Raw genomic sequence first — 19,959 nt, 5'->3', positions numbered from 1 at the left:
TCATTCTTTCTGCACTTCTTCCTAATTTATCTGTATCACACAAAAGAAATCCAAATTAATGGATACTACTTTTTGATTTTAGTCATGGAGCATTTCAGGCTACATCTCTTTTCTATCATTCCACTCTAGGGAAATGATGTATTAAAGTTTATCATCCATGTGGCCCTGCAGAAAGACTATGCCGTATCTGTCACATAAATTTTGGGAGTAACATCAGCCATCGTAACTTCCTTACAACTAGAAGAGATGTGTATTAATTTAACTCTCTTCCCTGTAAACCATCATCTAAGTCAGACAGAAATAGATCATTTGATTCAATTTGGAGATCATGAATGTATGTCTATAGAGCACATAAAAAAATGAGAATCAGCCAATTACTGTAATATTTAAGTGCCATATGGACTTTTCAAAAATTGTGGCGAATATTGCACAGTTGATCAGAATGGCTGGACAAAAAACAAGGGGGTAAAAAAATGTGATTTTTGTAGTGTTTTTTTCAGCACCTAAAATATAGCAGTGTTCTACCTGTAGCCTCGAAGATCTTCCCTAAGTCAAAGGCATCAGCTGATAGTCCCATTTAAATGCATGAAGAGACCCATACGCGAATCATAAAAAAAAGATTAAAGGAGATGCCTTTTTCCAGTGCTGCAGTCAGGCCTACAGAGAGAAAACTGAATGCCAAATTGTTTCTTTCATTAAAACATAAAGCATTCTGTTTCATTATAGTGCTGAAAGGCACAAGGCAATAAGAGCTCCAGAAAGTCGTCTTATTTTCCTAACCGTCACAATAAAGAGAAGCTCCAAGGTCATATTTGGAGTGAAAGTGGCTTATCACCTGCTTGTGTTGTTCTGAGAGGTTGATGTCTGGAAACGGCATCCCTGTGAGGACTCGGGACACGCCGAGGTGGAAAAATATCATTCACAATGGAGTGGTGATAAGCAGCTTTTAGAGCAACAGGGGGCTTAGCTTCCTGAGCATTATTCAAGAGTTCATCGTCCCATGATAATTGCTAAAGGTCAGACTTCCTCTTTGTACAGGATTGAGCAAAAATGAGGGAAATTGTTCCACATTGCTCTTATTAAGACAGGTGTTTTGTGATAAGCTTACAGACACACACATACACCCACCTTCCCCTGCATTTGGTGGAATTCTCTTTTTAAATACGACTCTATTTGCAGCTGTTGACTCAGAATTCAAATATTAATAAATAGTTAATGATAATATTCAGTATAATAATAAGGAAATCCATGATGTTTAACTTAAAACAAAAAACTCCACTCAGAAAGATTTTAGTTTTTATTGAGCAAAATATTGAGTAGCACAGCACAATATGCTTTTTTTTAATTTGTTTTAGAAGTGTGTATTAATCATGTAGCTCAATATTTTCTATATTTGGCTTCTATCTGGCTTATACAGAATGACAAACACTTTCATTGATCTATAAAGGACATAAAGGATCTATAAGGATGGTGTAATGGTTAAGGCTTGACTTGGCAATGTGCAGTTTCTAAATGTTAGACCCCCAGGCTAACATTTTTCAGTACAAAACTAAAGACATGTGAGTGAGGAGACTATTAATTAAGAGTTGTTTTCATACAGAAACTGTAAAACAAGACATTTAGGATTTATATTGCTGGAAATATCATTTAACTATTTTGCAGCACTGAAAGTACAACCAATCACAATTGAGCAGTAGGGTCTAAAACAGACACTGTTGCACAAAAAAGCTGTGAGGTTCTGAGTTATAGGCCAAGGTTTGCAAACTCAGGACAGCACATATTTTCAAAGTGCTAAACAGAATCTTAACAACCTTGACTACTCACAGGCAAAATGAAGTGTGAAATCTTGGAACAGGCCTCTGGGATATATGATCAGACACCTCAAGGGGAAATGTTTTTTTGCTGGCTGATGTGTAAGACACTCAGTTAACATCCAGGGACTCATTGACTTGATTCCCGGCTGTCTCTCCACGTGGGTAACTTGCTTATTGTCAGAACCTGTGATTTCTGACAAAGAAAAAAAGCAAAAAGAAAACGACCGGAAACCTGCCTACAGAAAATTAATAGGGCTGCTGTGAGCTTGATGTTTTCCTTTGAAAATCAAACACCCTGAATATAAAGACCTCTGCTGATGCCAGTCCGCTTCTCTTGAGCTATTGCTGGTTGGCCATTAATCTTCTGGTGTCATATACACGTCTATGTGGATCCTGTCTTAATTCACAATATCGCACATATTTGTTTAATTTAAGGACATGCTTAATGATAATGAGAATAGTTAATGGTATTTATATACAGTACGGCTTTTCATTCCAAAGGATCCAAAAGACCTTTACATATAAGATCCATAGTTTTATCCACAGCTGAAGTGCTGCAACCACTTGAGTGTCATCAGCCCTATTAATCAGCAGATGAAGTAGAAAGAGAAAAGCTACTTTAATACATGCATTAATGGGGAACTGTAGGAGATGACAAATGGTGTGAATCCACTGTGGAATTTACCCAGGACTAACACTACCAAGAATGAACACTCTTTCAAAAGGTGCCAATAGATAACTGATGGCTACCAAGTAGTCAGGACTTTGTTTTGATGTCTTCTTCGAGGAACAGTGCCTTCAACAGCAGTGTCACTAGTCACCATTCTGGGGCATTTTGCGGGGAAATTCTGACCCAGAATTAAGGCACTAATTACTGGTCTCCTAACTCGTTTTTCCTCAGTTCACATACTGATCAGGCTCAGCCTTGCTTAGTTTCTGAAACCTGATGAGATCAGGTTACAACATGGAAACACTACTTCCAACAAATAACAGCAGCCAAAAACCTTTTTTGCCTTCTCGCCTCCACTGGTGTACTGTGGGACAAGCTAGGATTGAGACGGCACCTGGCCACTCACCTGTCACTCAGGTCCTGTTGTCGTGGACACCAATCTGACAGGAGTCCTGTACCACCAGGAGGCGATTTATGATGATGCTCACCTCAACCTTGATTACTCACAGAACAAAATGAAGTGTGGGATCATGGAACAGGCCCCTGGGATACATGATGAGACGTTTTTTTTTGGCCGGTTAATGTGTAAGACAATCAGTTAACATCTCAGGACTCACTGGCTCAATGAGGTGCGTCAGGTTATTTAAACTCTGACTTGGAAGTGTTCTGGAACTCTGTCATAGCGTTTTCTATGATCTTCGCTTTGCTCCAAGTTCTCTAGTCCCTAATTCTCACTATTTGTTTCCTGGATTCTGGACCCTCACTTTGAACTGACTACAGTACGTACAGTAAATTGGATTCTTCACTTGTGTTTGGTCCTATGTCTTTAATTTCTGGTCTCTGCTTGTTTCCCTGGCGTCTCCCTTTGTGCTGCACTACTGTGTCTCCCTGATTTTGAACCTTGCCTGTTTCAAATTTCAAAACCGGACTGAGATTTGACTGCTTTCCCCTGCAGTACACTCTGTACTCCCTGTCCTACTTGCTCGCACAATGTACACCTGACTCCTGCCTGCTCTTGGGTTTGTCTTAAAAAAAAAAGACCACTATTTTTCTCCTGTATGAGCAGTGGTTTATTACACTGTCTTCATACAACAGTTAGACTGGAGGTTTTAGACACAACTAGTTTTGTTGTGTCTTAGAATTTATTCCATTACATAAACAGCTGGGGGTACCAAAGACTAGGTTTGGAATGGCTTGGAAGGTCAAATATTTGACAGTTTCTGTACTATCTTAAGCAGACTAAATCCAGGGAATTCTAGCATTTTATAGACATTGAACACTAAGTAAAACTATAAAATTATATTACATGATGGACCTTAACAATCCTGTACTGCTATTATATCAGAAAATAACCAAATGATGGACAAAGCAGAATGTCTCCTAAAAGTTTATGAAATTCAGACAGCTGCCTATGAATCGTGCTATTCACAGAAAAAAAAGGTTAATGGTATTGCACTGTTGTGCAGATTATGTGATCATTATTCAGAGTGAAAGAAAATGTAGCCTTCTACAATGTGCACAATTTAGAATAAAATCATCCATTTTCTAACCACTTTATACAATACAGGGTCGTGGGAGACACTGGAACTTACTCCAGCAAGCAATGGGCACAAGGCAGGATACACTCTGGAATTCTCTGGGATTCTAGTCCATCACAGGCCACACACAGACACAAACACATACACACTCATACAAGGGCCAATTTCCCCAGAAGCCAATTAAACTACCAGTATGCCATTGATCGTGGGAGGAAATCCATGTGAACACAGGGAGAACATACAACTCCGCTCAGTTAGCCCCAATGGGAATTGAACCCAGAGCCCCAGCACTGAGAGGCAGCTGTACCACAGCGCTGCCCAGAATAAAATCATCATCTTTGAAATCCACATGTTTGATCATGCTGGTCAATTGTGATTGTATTATAGATTTTGTAAATGCTGTAAGTGTGTTAAAGTGCAAAACATTGTTTTGCCTTATAAAGTGTGCTTACAGCAAGTTAGAAATACATTTCTGCAAAGCTGATAGTTTATGTATTTAAAGAAATAAAGTTTCACAAACAGAAAGTCTTAATCCCTACATAGGCTCATGCTACTGAAAAATTCAGGAGAATACAAAGAAAAGTAGATCCATTAGACAACATGAAAGTCCAACTTGTCCATAAACTTATTTTTGCAGGTTTATGACTTGTTTTCATGCATCATGTTTAATCTCCAAAACTTTACTTAACACCATGTAATCTGATGTTTGATTGTTGAGAATCAGCATTCCTGGTATGTCTAAGGCCCTGCATTGAACAGGCTGGGAAAATGATTGCTTTCATCATTGCTTGTTTTTAGTCCATGACATTTCAATTTAAACTAGTCTGGGTACAGGACCCACAGTCCATAATTTCTCATTCAAACCCGTCACATTTTCCGACTCAGTGTAATTTTATTGCGGGGGATTATTAATAAACCCAGTTTACTCTGTCTTTTATTCTGTTTCTTTTTATCTGTGGCTTTTTAAAATTCAGTTGAATTACATGTCTTAGAGTGTGTTAGTGATTGCATGAATATGTTTGGCAGACTCCATCTTTTGATAATTTTTTTTCTCTTTCATATTCTTTTCGATATGTGTATCCGCTTAAACCTGTTTGCCATACACAAGTCAAAAACATAAACATACAATATATACAGTAGCTCACAAATGCTGATCCACTTGTAAGATATGGTGCAGTTTTAATATTATTGGAGCAAGTGAAAGAAGAGAAATGTTTCTTAAATTTCCTTATTCATTCTATTTTGCAATGTTTATACAGTATATATATTTAAAGAGATGTTTCCTGTTTTTTTTAAGTGACCTCATAAGGGTAACATGGGAAAAAAGCCCATTGTTTAGCTTGTTAAAGAGAATGAGAGGCCTGCTTCCTAACACTGTCCATGTGTGGCGTCTGCTGTTCTGCTTCTGCCAGGAGTCGATCAGTCCCTGAGGAACCTCCTCAAACTGTGCTGATTTATGCAACAAAAGGCTGGGTTTTAGAGGACAAGAGGAAATTCAGCACCATCCAGTTTCCTATGAGATTATGTCATTCGCCATGTAACAGGCCCAATGATCCTTGCTACACATGCAAACAGTTTCACCAGTGTGGGATACTGTGCCAGAAGATGCTGATTGGCTTCTTCTTAGAGGGAATAAAAAGGGATATACTGCAGAGCTATCTGTAAATGCCAAGATCATCTTTAACTGCACTCAACATCTGGCAGTTACAAAGTCACATGGTTATTACTATAACTTTTCAAAGATAAATGAAAATGTAGTCACTAGCACAAACAGCAAGAATCAAGAAGTGCTTAATCACCTGATATAGATTCAGTCACACTGTACAAATTACTTGTATAGATCAGCTTTGAACAATTAAACTCAATAGTTTTGATTAAAGCCATGACCTTAAACAATGAATAGGTGCCTTGCAAGAATGCAGCTTGTTAATAATTAGGACAGATCTTCCAATTAGTGTGGATTGACACAATCTGCCAGCTGTGTGTTGACGTTGAGCAATATACCAAAGCCAATAAAACACTTTGTGGGCCCTTCATAATTGCACTACTGTAGTAGTTTAGTTTTAAGTTGAATGATGAATGTAGATGTCAGTCTGGGATCCACGGTACAAGGTACAATATTAGTACAGACTTCAGTTACTGATGGGTTTGTATATTAGATCCTTATATTTTTTTGCAGGGTTTGTGTTTTAACTGAGTTTCACTTCACAATTTCACAGACTATCCTCTGCCAACAGAGAGAGGCTTGTGCTCATTTTTCTAAGGTCACTTTGTGATGATTTACTGTACTGGTGTCAGGTGGATTCTCAGTTATATGACAAATACATTTAACGCAACGTAATGCGCTCTTGGGTGACAGAGAAACTGAATTCTTCAAAATTATATTTGAAATCAAAGAAGATGATGTGATAAGAAATTAATATTTAAATGTCAGTTATTATTATGATTCTACTATTAAGTGAAAATCCTAAGGTTTTCTATCATTTTTATATATTTAAATGTGAATTAATATTATTTTTGTATTTCAACCATTAAAGCACAGATCTAACCCCAATTCAGATTATGAAATGTATTCTTAAGTAATGAAATTCAAAGACTAACATATTATAAAAACACAAGTTAATAGCAGGCATTAAAAAAGAGCGTCTATGTATTTGTTTAAACACTTCTTTTGTTGAATTCCCAGGAGCTGCATACTGCCAAGCCAGAAATTAATTATTTTGAAAGTTCTCTGCCCACATGTTTCTTTAACATGAATTTCGGTAAAAGGTAGATTGGTTATCTGTACTTCTGCCAAACTCTCAGTTTTGTGCCTAGTAAATATATGAAAAAGTATACTTAAAATTAGGTTTTATCAGCTCAGTAGCACTATTAGGCACCTTTTGTCTTCAAATTATATTAAAAGGTAGCTTGATTGTGGATGGAGGAAGTACAAGTGATTTTTCAAAGAGAGAAATGAAAGCTTTCAAATTGCACTGATGAGCTTAATGTTGAGTTATAATGTTCACTAAAATTAAACATCCTGCAGCACAAGACATTGCAGATGTCTAGTAAACAAGTTCAAATGTGTGGTTTTCCCCCTGCTCTGGTTAAAGTGCTCTGCAAGTTTATTACAAAACACAGTAAAAACTATTTTGTTAATTAGATGTAACCTTTAGAAAATAGTCATTTATTAGGATATATACTGTACAGTATATACTCTAATAACACAATTGCCAGAATTAATTTTCAAAATCTAAGAGCATTTATGTTTCACTTGGAGGCTGTGTGTTACAAGGTGCAAATACAAAAAAATTGCAATGTGCGAATAAAATTAAATTCTGATTTAATGTGCCTTGATTTCAGGCAGTTAGGCCACAAAATGTGTGGAAAGGATGTGTGGGCTTTCTGCAAGCACTGGATCAGTCTGTACAGTGTGTTGCTTCTGCTCAAGCTGAGAAGAGCTGGCCTACCTTGAACAATCAGGTGCACTTGAGATGTCTTAGGCTGCTGCTGCGTCTGGATGGAGCAAGTGTAAGGGCCCTCATCGTACACGTCCACTTTCTGAATTCGGAGACTGTACTCCTGGCCCTTAGTCACCAGGTCCACTCGGGGGTCCAGCGACCATTTGTCTTCCCCAGCAAAGATAATGTTGGACCGGTTCAGCCAGGCTACCTTGGACACTTTGTCATCAACAATACATCTGCAGAGAAGAGGGAAAGAAAATGGAACAATGTCGAAGTGGCATTCGAGCTTGGGTGCCATCAGTAATATGTGACTGAATGGGATACACCAGCAGGAGCATGCTGAGGTACAGTAAAGGAATCCACTGTTACACAGGCAAAGGATGCTTTTAAACAAATAAGGATTCTAGTGCAAAACCATAGGTAGATTTAAAAGTATAAAACAATTACAAAGGTAATTCCCACAAATCATGTACTACTCAAATAGTTATTTATGCATTAACTAAAATAAGAAGACGACAATGCAATACAAACAGTAAATACAATTCCTAAAGTGCTGGCAAGATGAGATCCTCTGAATATCTGTAGCAATTAGCAACCAAATGAGCTTGATGGGATGAATAGTCCATATATCTTCTCTAATCTGCATAAGAAACATGAGAACATAAGAAAGAATCTTCTCTAATCTGCATCCTTTCTTATGTTCTCCTGCTGTTCTTGTTTCATTTTCTTTATAGTGCTACTGTATATAAACTGTCTTTTGCTTACAGGGATTACTGGAAGTGAATATCACATGGAAGAGAGTGCAGTTTCCACACAAAAAAATGCCAGTATTTTTTTCAGGATCTCAGATCGCTGATGTCCAGACGTTCTAAAAAATCAGTTCCGAACAAAGTTAAACTTTGAGAGACATTTTTATAATACAGATCAGTGTGCCACCTTTTACTCGGCATCTGATTGCTTTGACTAAGATGTTCGTAATAAAGCAGAATGTATTTAGGTTAAGTGCTGCAGGTAGACCTTACACCTGTCAGCTCTCCTCAGATATCTTTTACTCAGCAAAAATAGCTCTGCTGAGAACAACTACTGCCTGCTGTCCACTTCAATACTCATAGCCAGTTTGAATCTGTGCACCAGCAATGATATCCATTTCTGTTTTCTTGTGGTGTTCCATAACCCTTGGGAACATACTGTAGCATTAGACACAGGACTCCTGAAACAGTTCTTAGTGAAAGTTCAAATAAAACATTCCTACTAATGTGCACCCACTATATATACTGTATATAAATAATTCTTCACATTTATATTTGCCCCTTGGCATGCTTTATTACACGCAGCAAGGTGTAACTAATTTGTATCATTAATTATTTAGTAACCTTTCTCGTTTCAAGTCAAGATGAGGCTACACTTGTATCGCTTTTTCAGATTCCTTTGCTGAATCAGTCTTTTGTCTTCTCCTGGTTGGGTCTTATTTTCAAAGCCCCCGCTGGGTCAACAGAAAGAAAGTCCTAATTTAAAAGTAAAATAAGCTACCTTCACCTGCACAAGAATTTTTTTTTATATTTAGTGCGTTTGCTGTATTTCGGACACTCTTTTTTCAAATGTTAAAAATAAACTGGGAAAAAAATCCATCGATCAGTGAGCAGTTAGTGGTTTCTAAAAATCAAATCTGAAACCATCAGAAACCTGATCTAAACCGATTGTACAGTTTAAGATAAGAAGCTGGGTCCTTTGCACACAAAGAATGACAGCGTGATGCAGTCAGCTTGAACATCGGAGCACGTCTCCAGAGACAGAGTCAGTGGAGTTCTCTGCTTTATGCTCGACAGTGTCTAGAGCAGTTCTGAGTTACACTTGGTGAACATGGTCTCCGAGCCTTCGATAATTTAGTGGTTGTCTCCCTGAATTCTCTTCATTCGGCACCGCTCTTAAATTGTCACCAGGATCTGTGACTGGCTTCATAAGCAATACTGTCAGTCTTGATCAAGTCACTGGAGGAGCTTCAGATATGGTATTATACTGCAGTAATTGGAGAATCCAGCTGGCACTGCATCATGCAGCAGAGTGGGCCTCCCCCTTGACTCGGCAGTACAGCAACTCCAATAGGAGTGAACCTGGTCACACACTATCAAAATTAAATATTTAGCACTGCAGGACTGGAGGTAATTACATGCCATTATTCAAGAAGGCCGGATTATGTGTTCATCCTCTGTAATAGTGTGGACTCCCACGGTGCTTTAAAAATACATAGTCTCGTTGAATATTTTAGGGGGCTGTGTATTCCAAGTTATACAGAAGCTTGTTCGGTAGGTGATGCAGAGTCGGGCATAGAGCAGGAATGAGCTCTGTCTCTCTGGTTTATGTAGTTCCACTGGGAAGTTTCTCATTCCTTTCCAGTCAGTGCAGAAAAGCGTGGATGATCCCTTTTTGGAGTATACAGTCATTAAAAAAAACAAGTGTCATAAAGGTTTGTGAAATGGAAAAACACCTAATACTGTCAGTCCCTAGTGCACTATAATTTCCTACTGTACATCTGATCTGCTGGATATCATGCAGTGTTAATTAAGTAATTAATTAATTTTAAATGTACTTTGTTAATCATAATTCCTTTTTTTTAGGAAGATGGTCTTGGGCTTACAGTAAGAAGAAGCACAAAAAGAAGACCTTGCTGCATTTAAATAAATCCGTTCATCTAACAGACAGCCACTTATTCTTGATAAGGGTCCAGGAACATGTCTAAGAACAAGACTGGATGGGATGCCTGTCCTTTGCAGAGCACACACATACTCTAAAAGCCTTAAGTTCCAGTTCATAAAACACCTTTCATTCTAACTGGCACAGAGGTGCTTAAACAAGATTTTCAATTCATTTTTGTACTGTCTGTGATCAGCACTACATCATGCCCACAAAACAAACAAGCACAAAAAACATAAACCATAGTGCCTAATTTTATAAAGTTCCATGTACTAAACATAAGCAAAAAAGGATTATATTTCATTATGAATGTGTAAAAGGAACTGCAATGTAAAAAAAAGGAAATCTAGTTGAAATAATTCAATTTAGAGTCAAATGGACCATTATGGTGAGACTCTGTGGCTCTGGCCCTAATCTGCAAAATTCAATCCAAATCATTAATGCAATGTTTAGCCCAGTAGATAAAGGTTAAGTAAAAATAATGTCTCTGCTCTTATCATCAATGAACTTAAGACTGGAGAAGATTTTAAACAAGCTGAAGTGCAGTGCGACATAGGGGCACAGCAGACAGGCTTTGCGTGCACTGGTTAAATCTCTGTGTTTTCACGAGGTTTCTTTCTTAATGCTTAGACCTGTTCATTTTCTTTTTCCATTATGGTTTCATTGATTTAACTATGTTTCTGAGGATGTCATTTAACAGCCCTTTTATCTTCATTTACTGGGGACATTTTCTAGACACTTCTGTGTGGTACACTATTCAAGATTAATTTCACAGCTGGACAAGAACTAAAACAACCTAAATCAGAGAAGTGTTGTTAACATTCACTCAGAATAAAATGCAGTCATGCACTGAACAACATATGAATTACACAGAGTGAATGTGTGCAGAAAATGGTTTGGAAATATCCATTTGAGCTCGATAACCCCTTTTTTGACATTACGTTGCTACTGAACAACAGTTTTTCTATACAGTATTCTTGCAATATTTCATTATAACTTTCTTTTAATTTTTTTAGAATATTGTATTAAAAAAACTAAACACAAATGCATAAACATAACAAGCAATGCATTGAGATTTAATAGGAATATGATTTCATAAAAAAATAAAATGAATAAATATGCTATTCTCTTCATTCTCATTATTTTACTGGAATCTAAAACAGAATATTTAATTTAAATTTATACTTTGAATAAGAAGCATTAGTGCTAATTCGAAATTATAATTTATTAATACAAGGATACAATCTGAACAGATTTTATGCGCTAAGGAAAGATAAAGGATCTAATTACCAATATAAAAGTCCCAAGTAGTAACTGTACTTGCATAGCATTTACTTCAGCATGAGGATTTATCAGTCGGATACACATGTGAGTAAGCTGATAGCATCTGTTTCCCTGTACATGCTCAGTGGGTGCTCAGGATTTTAGTAGTGAAAGTCATGCTCCCTTTTACACTGGCTTACTGTACATCATGCCCAGGGCAATTCAGCTTTCGCCTTCCACCACGTCTAGACAGACTGCCACAGAAGGGTAACAAGCTGAAAGCACCTTTCTGGACAAAATAAATGAACTCCTATCCACTCTAAACCATCGTGCACCACTCTGTGTTTTCTCTTTTTTTAAAAATTATAAATGAATAAATTAGGTAAAATATCTATATACAGTACTATACTGTATCTGTAAAATATAGTTTTAGTATATCTGATTAGTACTGGAAACAGTATCAGAAATGCCTTCTCACGCAGAGGGAGGTCATTCAGCAGAATAACAGTTTCACACTGCCACAGTGACACACCACACTCTTAAAAACACATAATAAAACACATTCCCTACCTTATCAACAGACAGTCATAACCTCACTGTCACTTTCTGACTTTGTGTTTGTTCCCAAAAGGAAACAGCACAAGCTGCATCTCTGCACCAGAAAACAGTAAAATAACATTTTGACCATTAGGTTGCAGGGTAACCCAAAACGAGCAATACGGTAGAGAAGAAAGGGATTATGGGTTACAAATTGCTGCTAAAAATCCCTTTGATTAGCCAGTGTTGCCTCCTGTCTGTCCTCCCACGATGGAGCATGTTCCAGTTAAATCTCATTCCCTCCAGTAACTTTCAGACATTTTTATTTTTTTTAATAATGATCCCTTTCCTTAAAATAGCCCCTGATTTCCTGTCTCCCAGCAGCACATTTCTTTTCATTTCTGTCAAGCCATCCTCTTTGGTGGTGCGTGATGGATACTGTGCCTGTCGCTGTGATCCAGGTCTCGCCTGGGGGCTGCCTGGTGTTTTAGTTACAGTCTAATGAGACGCGAGACAGGCGCTGGGTCTGACTGCTTCTTGCTGACTCCACTTCTCAATCCAGGTTGGAGAATGACAATTCCAAAATAAATAAGGGGCTTGAGAAATATAAGATACATATTAGAAAATATGTATCTCATATGAGATTATGAGATTAATAATAAAGATTCAAGTTAAATGGAGGAGAATTTAGTGAATTTACTGTTATCTTCCCCCCCCCCACCCATTCACAGAGCTACACCAAACTGCTGGATCCTTATAGGCTGTTGTTAGTGAATGTCACACAAGGAGAATGAAAAGTTCACAAAGAACAAAGAAAAAGTTTTCTTTTCTTTTGTCATATGTCTGTGTGGTACTCCTTAATCTGTGCGCCGCTACAGGTTTCTTTTATGCCACAGGTCATTGTACTTAAGGTCAGGATGAATGCTGGGGGAAATAAAAAAAGCCACATTCTTCTGACCTTAGTAAATGCCACATGGTGAAGACATCTAAATAAAGCTATCCACAAAGCTGCATATGAGTGGGTGTGCTATGGGAGTTCGAGAAAAAAAATATTAAAAAATAATAACCATGTCAAATACATGACAAAAGATTCTCTCGCCTCCCCTTCCTTCAGTAGGGAACCATTCCTTTCAACAAGTAAATAATCTGTTCAAATATGAATATTTGTTCTACCCATAAGGACTGTGTAACAGATTAACAAAAGCATTTGAACCCTAATTTCAAATAAATTTGTGTCCAATAGATCTAACATTTGAACTGTCGAGCCTTTAGCACTAGAAATCAGAACTGAACCTGAACTGTGCCATAGCCAAAGCAGACCTGACAAGACTAGCTACTGTTAATGTGAATGGACAAACCACAATAACACCTTTTAATAGCCCTGAGCAAACAGGTGAACCGGAAGAGGCATTCTCTACGGGTTATTACGACCTCAGCTTAGGAAACAACGAAAGCTATGCTTTAATCACGGGCATCAGTGCAGTTTTACTCTCTATCGGTAAAACGATCACGCCCATTTAAACCAAAATTCAGATCATGTCTGGTAGATACAGAGACTCTCATGCTGAATTTTCTTCCAGGTCACACTGTGCACACGCATTGTCAGTCAGATGGTATTCAAGAAACACTCTGTCTGAAATTGGGGATTGTATGAAACCCTCACCACGCTCAGTGTCAAAATCTACACCTAGGGCACAAATAGAGGGTGAAGTGGAAATTGTGAAAAGAAATTGTCAGAGGACCTCTGGGACTTGTAAACAGCAGCCTGGAGATGCATTTGCTCTTCTGATTTTGCCTTCATAAGATGTGTCTTTTTCTTATTATCGTTCTTCCTATTTATAATATAGAAAATAAAATACAAGTCGCCACTGATAAATCTGACTGGCATTGCTTAGCAAGTATTAAGACAAGAGTACCCAAGACCGACTACACATTTGCAGTTACAGAAAGAAAAGAATATTTCTTTTAACCTTTACATATTGTCAATTTACCTTTGCCTTGCGTGGCAACAATACTGTATGTCAGGGAAATTGGATAATCAGAGGCTGTTAAGAAGCACAAATGCATTGCAAGGTGTTGAAAAACAAGTAGTCCAAAAAATGCAGACTTCAGTTCTCTGTTCCAGTTCAATGTCACTCTTGATTTTGTTCATGCATTCAAATTAAGAACTGAGACACATGTATTGTATGATACAAGAAATGTATCATATTGAAATGATGTCTCATGTACAGACAAATTTTCATGTCTCAGTCAAATGTCCAAGTCTTTAGAAGGGAAACAAGAGAAGCAGAGGCTCTTAAAAGTGTCACAGAAATGCAAACTAAACCCCCTCCATATGTGCTTTTAAAATTAATTTTCTCCTGCAGGATATTTGGTGATATTTATAGCTTCAAGGATGTTTAGAATCCCTCAACAGAAAGAAAAAAGAAAGTAAAAGAAAGTGAAAATGAAAGTCTGGGCAGGGATGTATTGATTGCATATAAGGCATGAATTTAGCCCACAAATATTGTATACTGCTTTGTGCTCTGGAAGGCTTATATCATATCAATAAATTATGCAGTTTATTCTGATACAATTCAATAAGAAGCCTATAAAAAGCCAAAATATGAGATGAGAGAAGCTTTTAAAGGGGTGATTTTAAACAACACTTTTGTTTTCCTATGTCTTCCAACTTCAATTCTGGCAGCAAGCAATAAGTAATCCTTAATGTATCTGTGTTATTTGATTGTTGTCAAACAACAAGTATGATAATCACAGATGTAAGTACAACACGCAGAATTTCTAGAGCAAGAAGAAGAACAAATGACTTTGCTTACAGTCTGGGTTAGATTTGCTGGTGAAATATACAGCATGTGCCCCCAATATGAACAGCTATCGAGATCCTCATTTCATACATTTCTAGACAAGAAAAAAAGATTGACAGTCTGTCAATTAAAAATGGGATTTTTATGTAGGCATACAAAGGGAAATGAAACGAGCCTCCTTCTTATTATTTGTCTTTGATCTGTTGAGTACCACACTATAGCAAATCCTGTGAAAGAGATGACAGTTTCTCTTCCTTAAAAGTCTATCTGCATATGCAGGCTGTGGGGTTTCACTGATCTGAATGCAGCCACACCTCAGCAATTCACAGCTGTTTGGCAGCACAAAGACATTCTGCTTCCCTCTCCACCTCGATATCCAGCTGGGTGGTTCAGAAGACACTCACAAATTCTGACCAAAAGTAAACGACAAATCAAAGTCTCTGAACTCAATGGCTTGCTTACAATACATGGAGCGTAACAACATGCTGGTGAATTCTTTAAACTCAACAGGACTGCTAAAGGGGTCCTGAGCCATAACCAGGACCAACTCATACATACGTGTAAAAAGTAAAAGATAGTAAAATGGTGTATTTTCTTTTGAAGTGACATTTATTGATACAATTTCTAGATTATACAATAGGAAGAATGAGCTTTTTTGTCAAGTTGGTTTAATGTCAGATGCCTATATGCGTTAATAAGACTGGAGTATACACATTACAGTAAGTGTTACAAAAGTGTTAATTACAACAAACCATGAAAAATCAATTTTAATTAACAAAACAGGGAAAGAGTCTACAATCTGTTTCTGAATATAAAATACGGGCATTCAAAATGCTTACAAAACCACCATTGATGCAGTTTGCTACATACTTAAATGAATTACATTTACAGTATATAAGTACACACGCATTTATCATGCTTGTGCACAAGTCAATACATCATTGATAACATCCTTCTGTTTAAAGTGAATCTTTAGATCTTCCTGCTAAAATGCAGAGTTTGAAAGGAAAAAAAGTGCAAATGCTTGTCAGTATCTTTTTGAATAAAATGTAATATAACATTAAAGGAAAAGCAACACACTATACATAGTCAGCATTCAGATCTGAAAGAGTATAGATGACTGCCAGACAAATAATGGCACTAAGACGAAAACAAGAACATTACACTGAAATATATTGAAATGCTAATAGACCCACAATATTCACTCTCATGCACTAAGTGCATCAGAAATGCAAGATGAAAGATGACAGATAAAAGAAAGTGCCTCTCGGGAACAGACAGCACAGCTATCGTTTGCCTTTTTCACCTCTCTCCCTCGTCAATGACTCCCGACATAGAAGTAAATAACAATAAGGAACACCATGAAAACATATTCATATGCTGAATAATCGGTGAGCTCTGTATCACGCAGTCCAGCACACTGACTGCTCTTTACTGTGTGAAACGCTGCTCTTTCCTAGAGGGATGCCCTCTTCTGAAGTGCAGAAGGATAATACACATTCACGTCTACAGAGGGGAAGCTTTCAAGCTCTGAATGCTTCCAATGTACAAATAGGATTTTTATTTTTTGGCTAACATTACATCTCCCTGCTCTAGCAGATGTTACCTCTTTTTCCATAACATGCTTCTAGGTGTCTAATGCATCGCTGCACACTACAGCATGAACGAATGGCTGTTCAAGAGGCCCAGCTCATGATGGCTAATGGGATCAGCACAAGCGTACAGTATGATCTGAATATTGGAGTTTCATTTCAGATTCTTATCCATTTTGCACAGTGCAACGTTACAGGGGCAGGGGAAATAAGGATTTTCAAATGTATGTCAATCTTGTTTTCGATACTGCTGTCCTCCAAAGAAAACACGTGTGATGGTAAGTGCAGTTCATGCAAAATGGGCATTTTTAGCATTTTAACACATAGCTACCTCCAAAACAAAGCATAATTCACACTCTCTAAATCTCAACAATTACTGTATAATGTGTGCCCACCGAACAGTTCTACCCACACAAATTGATATTTGAGGTATGTAAGGTCCCTGTGAGCTCACAGGCAATATCTGCCATTATCACATAAGGGTTAAAAGGATAGGAAAAAGTGCAGCATGAGTCTATATGAATTTACGAAAATGGATTAGAATCTCAGAATTTGGAGAAGTTTGCCGAAGGTAAACACACTGATGTGTAGTGGTCACTTTGAAAATAAATACTGAAAATAAATGCTGTGCACACCATGTATTTCTAACATCCTGCCTTTGTTTAATACCAAAACCAAACTTAGCAGACATGGTCAGAGAATATCAAATGTTCAGATGATACTGCTGGGATGTCAATCACCTGAACCGAAACAGAGACAGATTTAGGTGCTATTCGGTGATTCCAACGAGCAGTTGAATGTTTCCTCCTGCTTTCAGAAGGATAGCTGTGACTACGTACAGTAGTCTTTGCCACCTCAAAGCTGAGGGTGATATGGCAAACACCTACAGTATAAGAAGAGGTGTTAGTGGGGCCAGCAGGGGGCGCTCACCCTGCGGTCCATGTGGGTCCTAATGCCCCAGTATAGTGACGGGGACACTATACTGTAAACAGGTGCCATCCTTCGGATGAGACGTAAAACCGAGGTCCTGACTCTGTTGTCATTAAAAATCCCAGGGTGTTTCTCGAAAAGAGTAGGGGTGTAACCCCGGCGTCCTGGCCAAATTTCCCATTGGCCCTTACCAATCATGGCCTCCTAATAATCCCCATCTATGAATTGGCTTCATTACTCTGTTCTCCTCCCCACTGATAGCTGGTGTGTGGTGAGCGTTCTGGCGCACTATGGCTGCCGTCGCATCATCCAGGTGGATGCTGCACATTGGTGGTGGTGGAGGGGAGTCCTCATTACCTGTAAAGCGCTTTGAGTGGAGTGTCCAGAAAAGCGCTATATAAGTGAAAGCAATTATTATTAATTATTATTATAAGAGAGGTGACAGATGTGAGAGACAGGGGGGAAACTGCGAGGAGGAGCAGACCTTGCTGTTGCACATCGGGGGACACTGATGACTGAGAGAGGGAAGCTCAGGAGAGTGCAGGGTGGAGCTGTCACGATTTCAAACAAGGAGCCCAAGGAGACTGAGGTCAGACAAGGGTTGATCGGGAGCTTGAGGTTGATGTTGGCAACAGACGCTGCAGTTCTATAAGAGCAGATGGAAAAGTGGTGAGCGAGGAAAAGGATATTAATTTGCTTGGAAAAAAAAACCCCAGATAGCAGTGTGATGCATGGTTTTGTCTCAGAACAGAGGTACGCTGACATTGAAATCATCAGCATGAAGTAATGGGGTTATTTTGACTGAGGCAACTTTGCAGTGATGTTTAATTAATGGGGCGTTGGTGGGGGAGGGGTGTGACCCTGACAGCTCTGTGCTCTGAGCTATTAGCTAGCCAGAAGTTTAAGGACGCTACAGTGTGCAAATCATTAAGGAATTTATGGTTAGATTGTTTAGAACTTAAGAGCAGACGACAAATTAATTGACTGAGGTAACTGATCTCTTTTCCAATTTGAAACTGTTTTGAAGTTCCTCTCAGCAGGTGATATGCAACCCATAGAGTCAGTAATGATGTACTGAATAAGTTCACCAAGATATTTTATGTTCCTGTGGTTAATTTCTCTTCGTTGTCTGTACCCTGATAAGAGTGCTTCTTTCTTCTCTCAAGGTGCTTGTGCTAGAAATTCACACTTCATACAGGTTGTTATCAGAGGTGGAAGTTATTGTAAACCATGGTATGACTTTTTGCACAGGACTTGACTGCTTCTGAGAACTAAACCTGAGAGTCCTGTTGCCAAAGAATTAGCTGTATAGGGCACATGACTAGTAATTTTATCAATGCATATGTACCAAATCATAGGAAAAAGAGATCTCCTTTTCTTTATTGTTTTAGTTTTAGATTAAGAACTTAGCGAAAGAAAGATTACATGAATCACTGTTCAGACAGGAACAGCTCGGAGTCAAATCTAGGCCAGACAGAGAACTGGTGTCAGTGTTAACTGCTTACAAATAAGTGGATATATGGAGGTCAGTATGCAACAACAACATCCAGCACTTGCGGACTAAAGGGGGTATGGGGAGGATTTCATTGGCAAGCCTTGAGAAGTTTTACATTTTTAAACAACAACTGTGCTTATTTATCCATTCACATATTTAACCTACAGGTTTGTTGGATTATAGCATGGTACAGTATCCGAAGACATTATTATTCCTTCTGCAAAGACTCAGCTATCTCATCAGCATACTAATACAAAATATACGCTCTTAAAGATGCTTTGGCGTTTTCTTTTTTCAATGGTGGAGAGGGCAAAAAAGTTTGTTCCCTGAAACAGTGGTGGTCTGTGGGTAAAGTTCAAATTAAATTGCTCTGTCAGAAGCATGCTAAGAACATTACAGAGTACTGGGGTAGCTAGAGGCAGTGATTTTCAAGCTCCGCGGAGCTCTGGAGTCTGATTACATCGATAGACTGTTTCAGGACCTCATACTGAAAGAACAGAGGATATACAGCAGGACCTGCAGGCAAAGGAGGCACTGGTTCTTCCACTTTTCAAACCTTGTTGCACCTATAAAACATTCCTTTGCTATTTTTAAAAGAAGAGTTAAATCACAGAGTACAATGATATACTGTTTGTGGACAGTAATGGGTCAACTACTTCTTGAGACTCAGGAGATTTGGCGGTTGGTCTGGAGTTTTGATCACAGCAGAGAGTTGTAGGTGAATCAGTAAAGGCACTGGGTATTCTTGTGATTCTGGGTGTGAAGAAACGTAGATAACTGAGGAGTAACTTGAGCAGAGGTCCCCATTAGATGGAACACGAGGCAAATTCCAGGCATTGACAGTTTACCGGAGGAGTTTTATCAAGTTGTGAGGCTGCAGGTTGGCGGATATCTGTTGTAGTGTTCACAGACTGTATAGGGAATGGTGAACCTTGCTGAAATCAGTGTGCAATGCTGATTTTACTATGAAAGACAGGAGTATCAAGAACAAAATCTCTGACCAACCAGCGTCATCATTGTGAACCCATTCATTGTGATGAATTCAGTCACATACTGTAATACAAGCAAACACTGCACACCTGATAAGTCTACTGTATATTTGTTTGTTGCATTCCTCAACTCAAATGTTGTTCATGCACTGTTGCAAAATGTGAAATAGCAAATAAAATGTTTGGATTA

General features: G+C 38.3%; 1 protein-coding gene across 2 annotated transcripts in view; it reads right to left on the bottom strand.

The window, feature by feature from the left end:
• Positions 1-19,959, bottom strand: part of lsamp (limbic system associated membrane protein) — a 632,261-nt gene that overhangs the window by 85,646 nt on the left and 526,656 nt on the right. For both annotated transcript variants that reach the window (XM_088921092.1, XM_088921091.1), the window contains one exon: positions 7,475-7,704. In XM_088921092.1, the coding sequence (XP_088777218.1) occupies positions 7,475-7,704 (230 nt within the window). The remainder of the gene's footprint in view (positions 1-7,474; positions 7,705-19,959) is intronic.

This window comes from Atractosteus spatula, chromosome 7, assembly GCF_055471065.1.
Source record: "Atractosteus spatula isolate fAtrSpa1 chromosome 7, fAtrSpa1.hap1, whole genome shotgun sequence".
Classification (NCBI taxonomy): Eukaryota; Metazoa; Chordata; class Actinopteri; order Semionotiformes; family Lepisosteidae; genus Atractosteus; species Atractosteus spatula.
The sequence above is the reverse complement of the archived record's forward strand: the minus strand, read 5'-3'. Positions and strand labels throughout refer to the sequence as shown.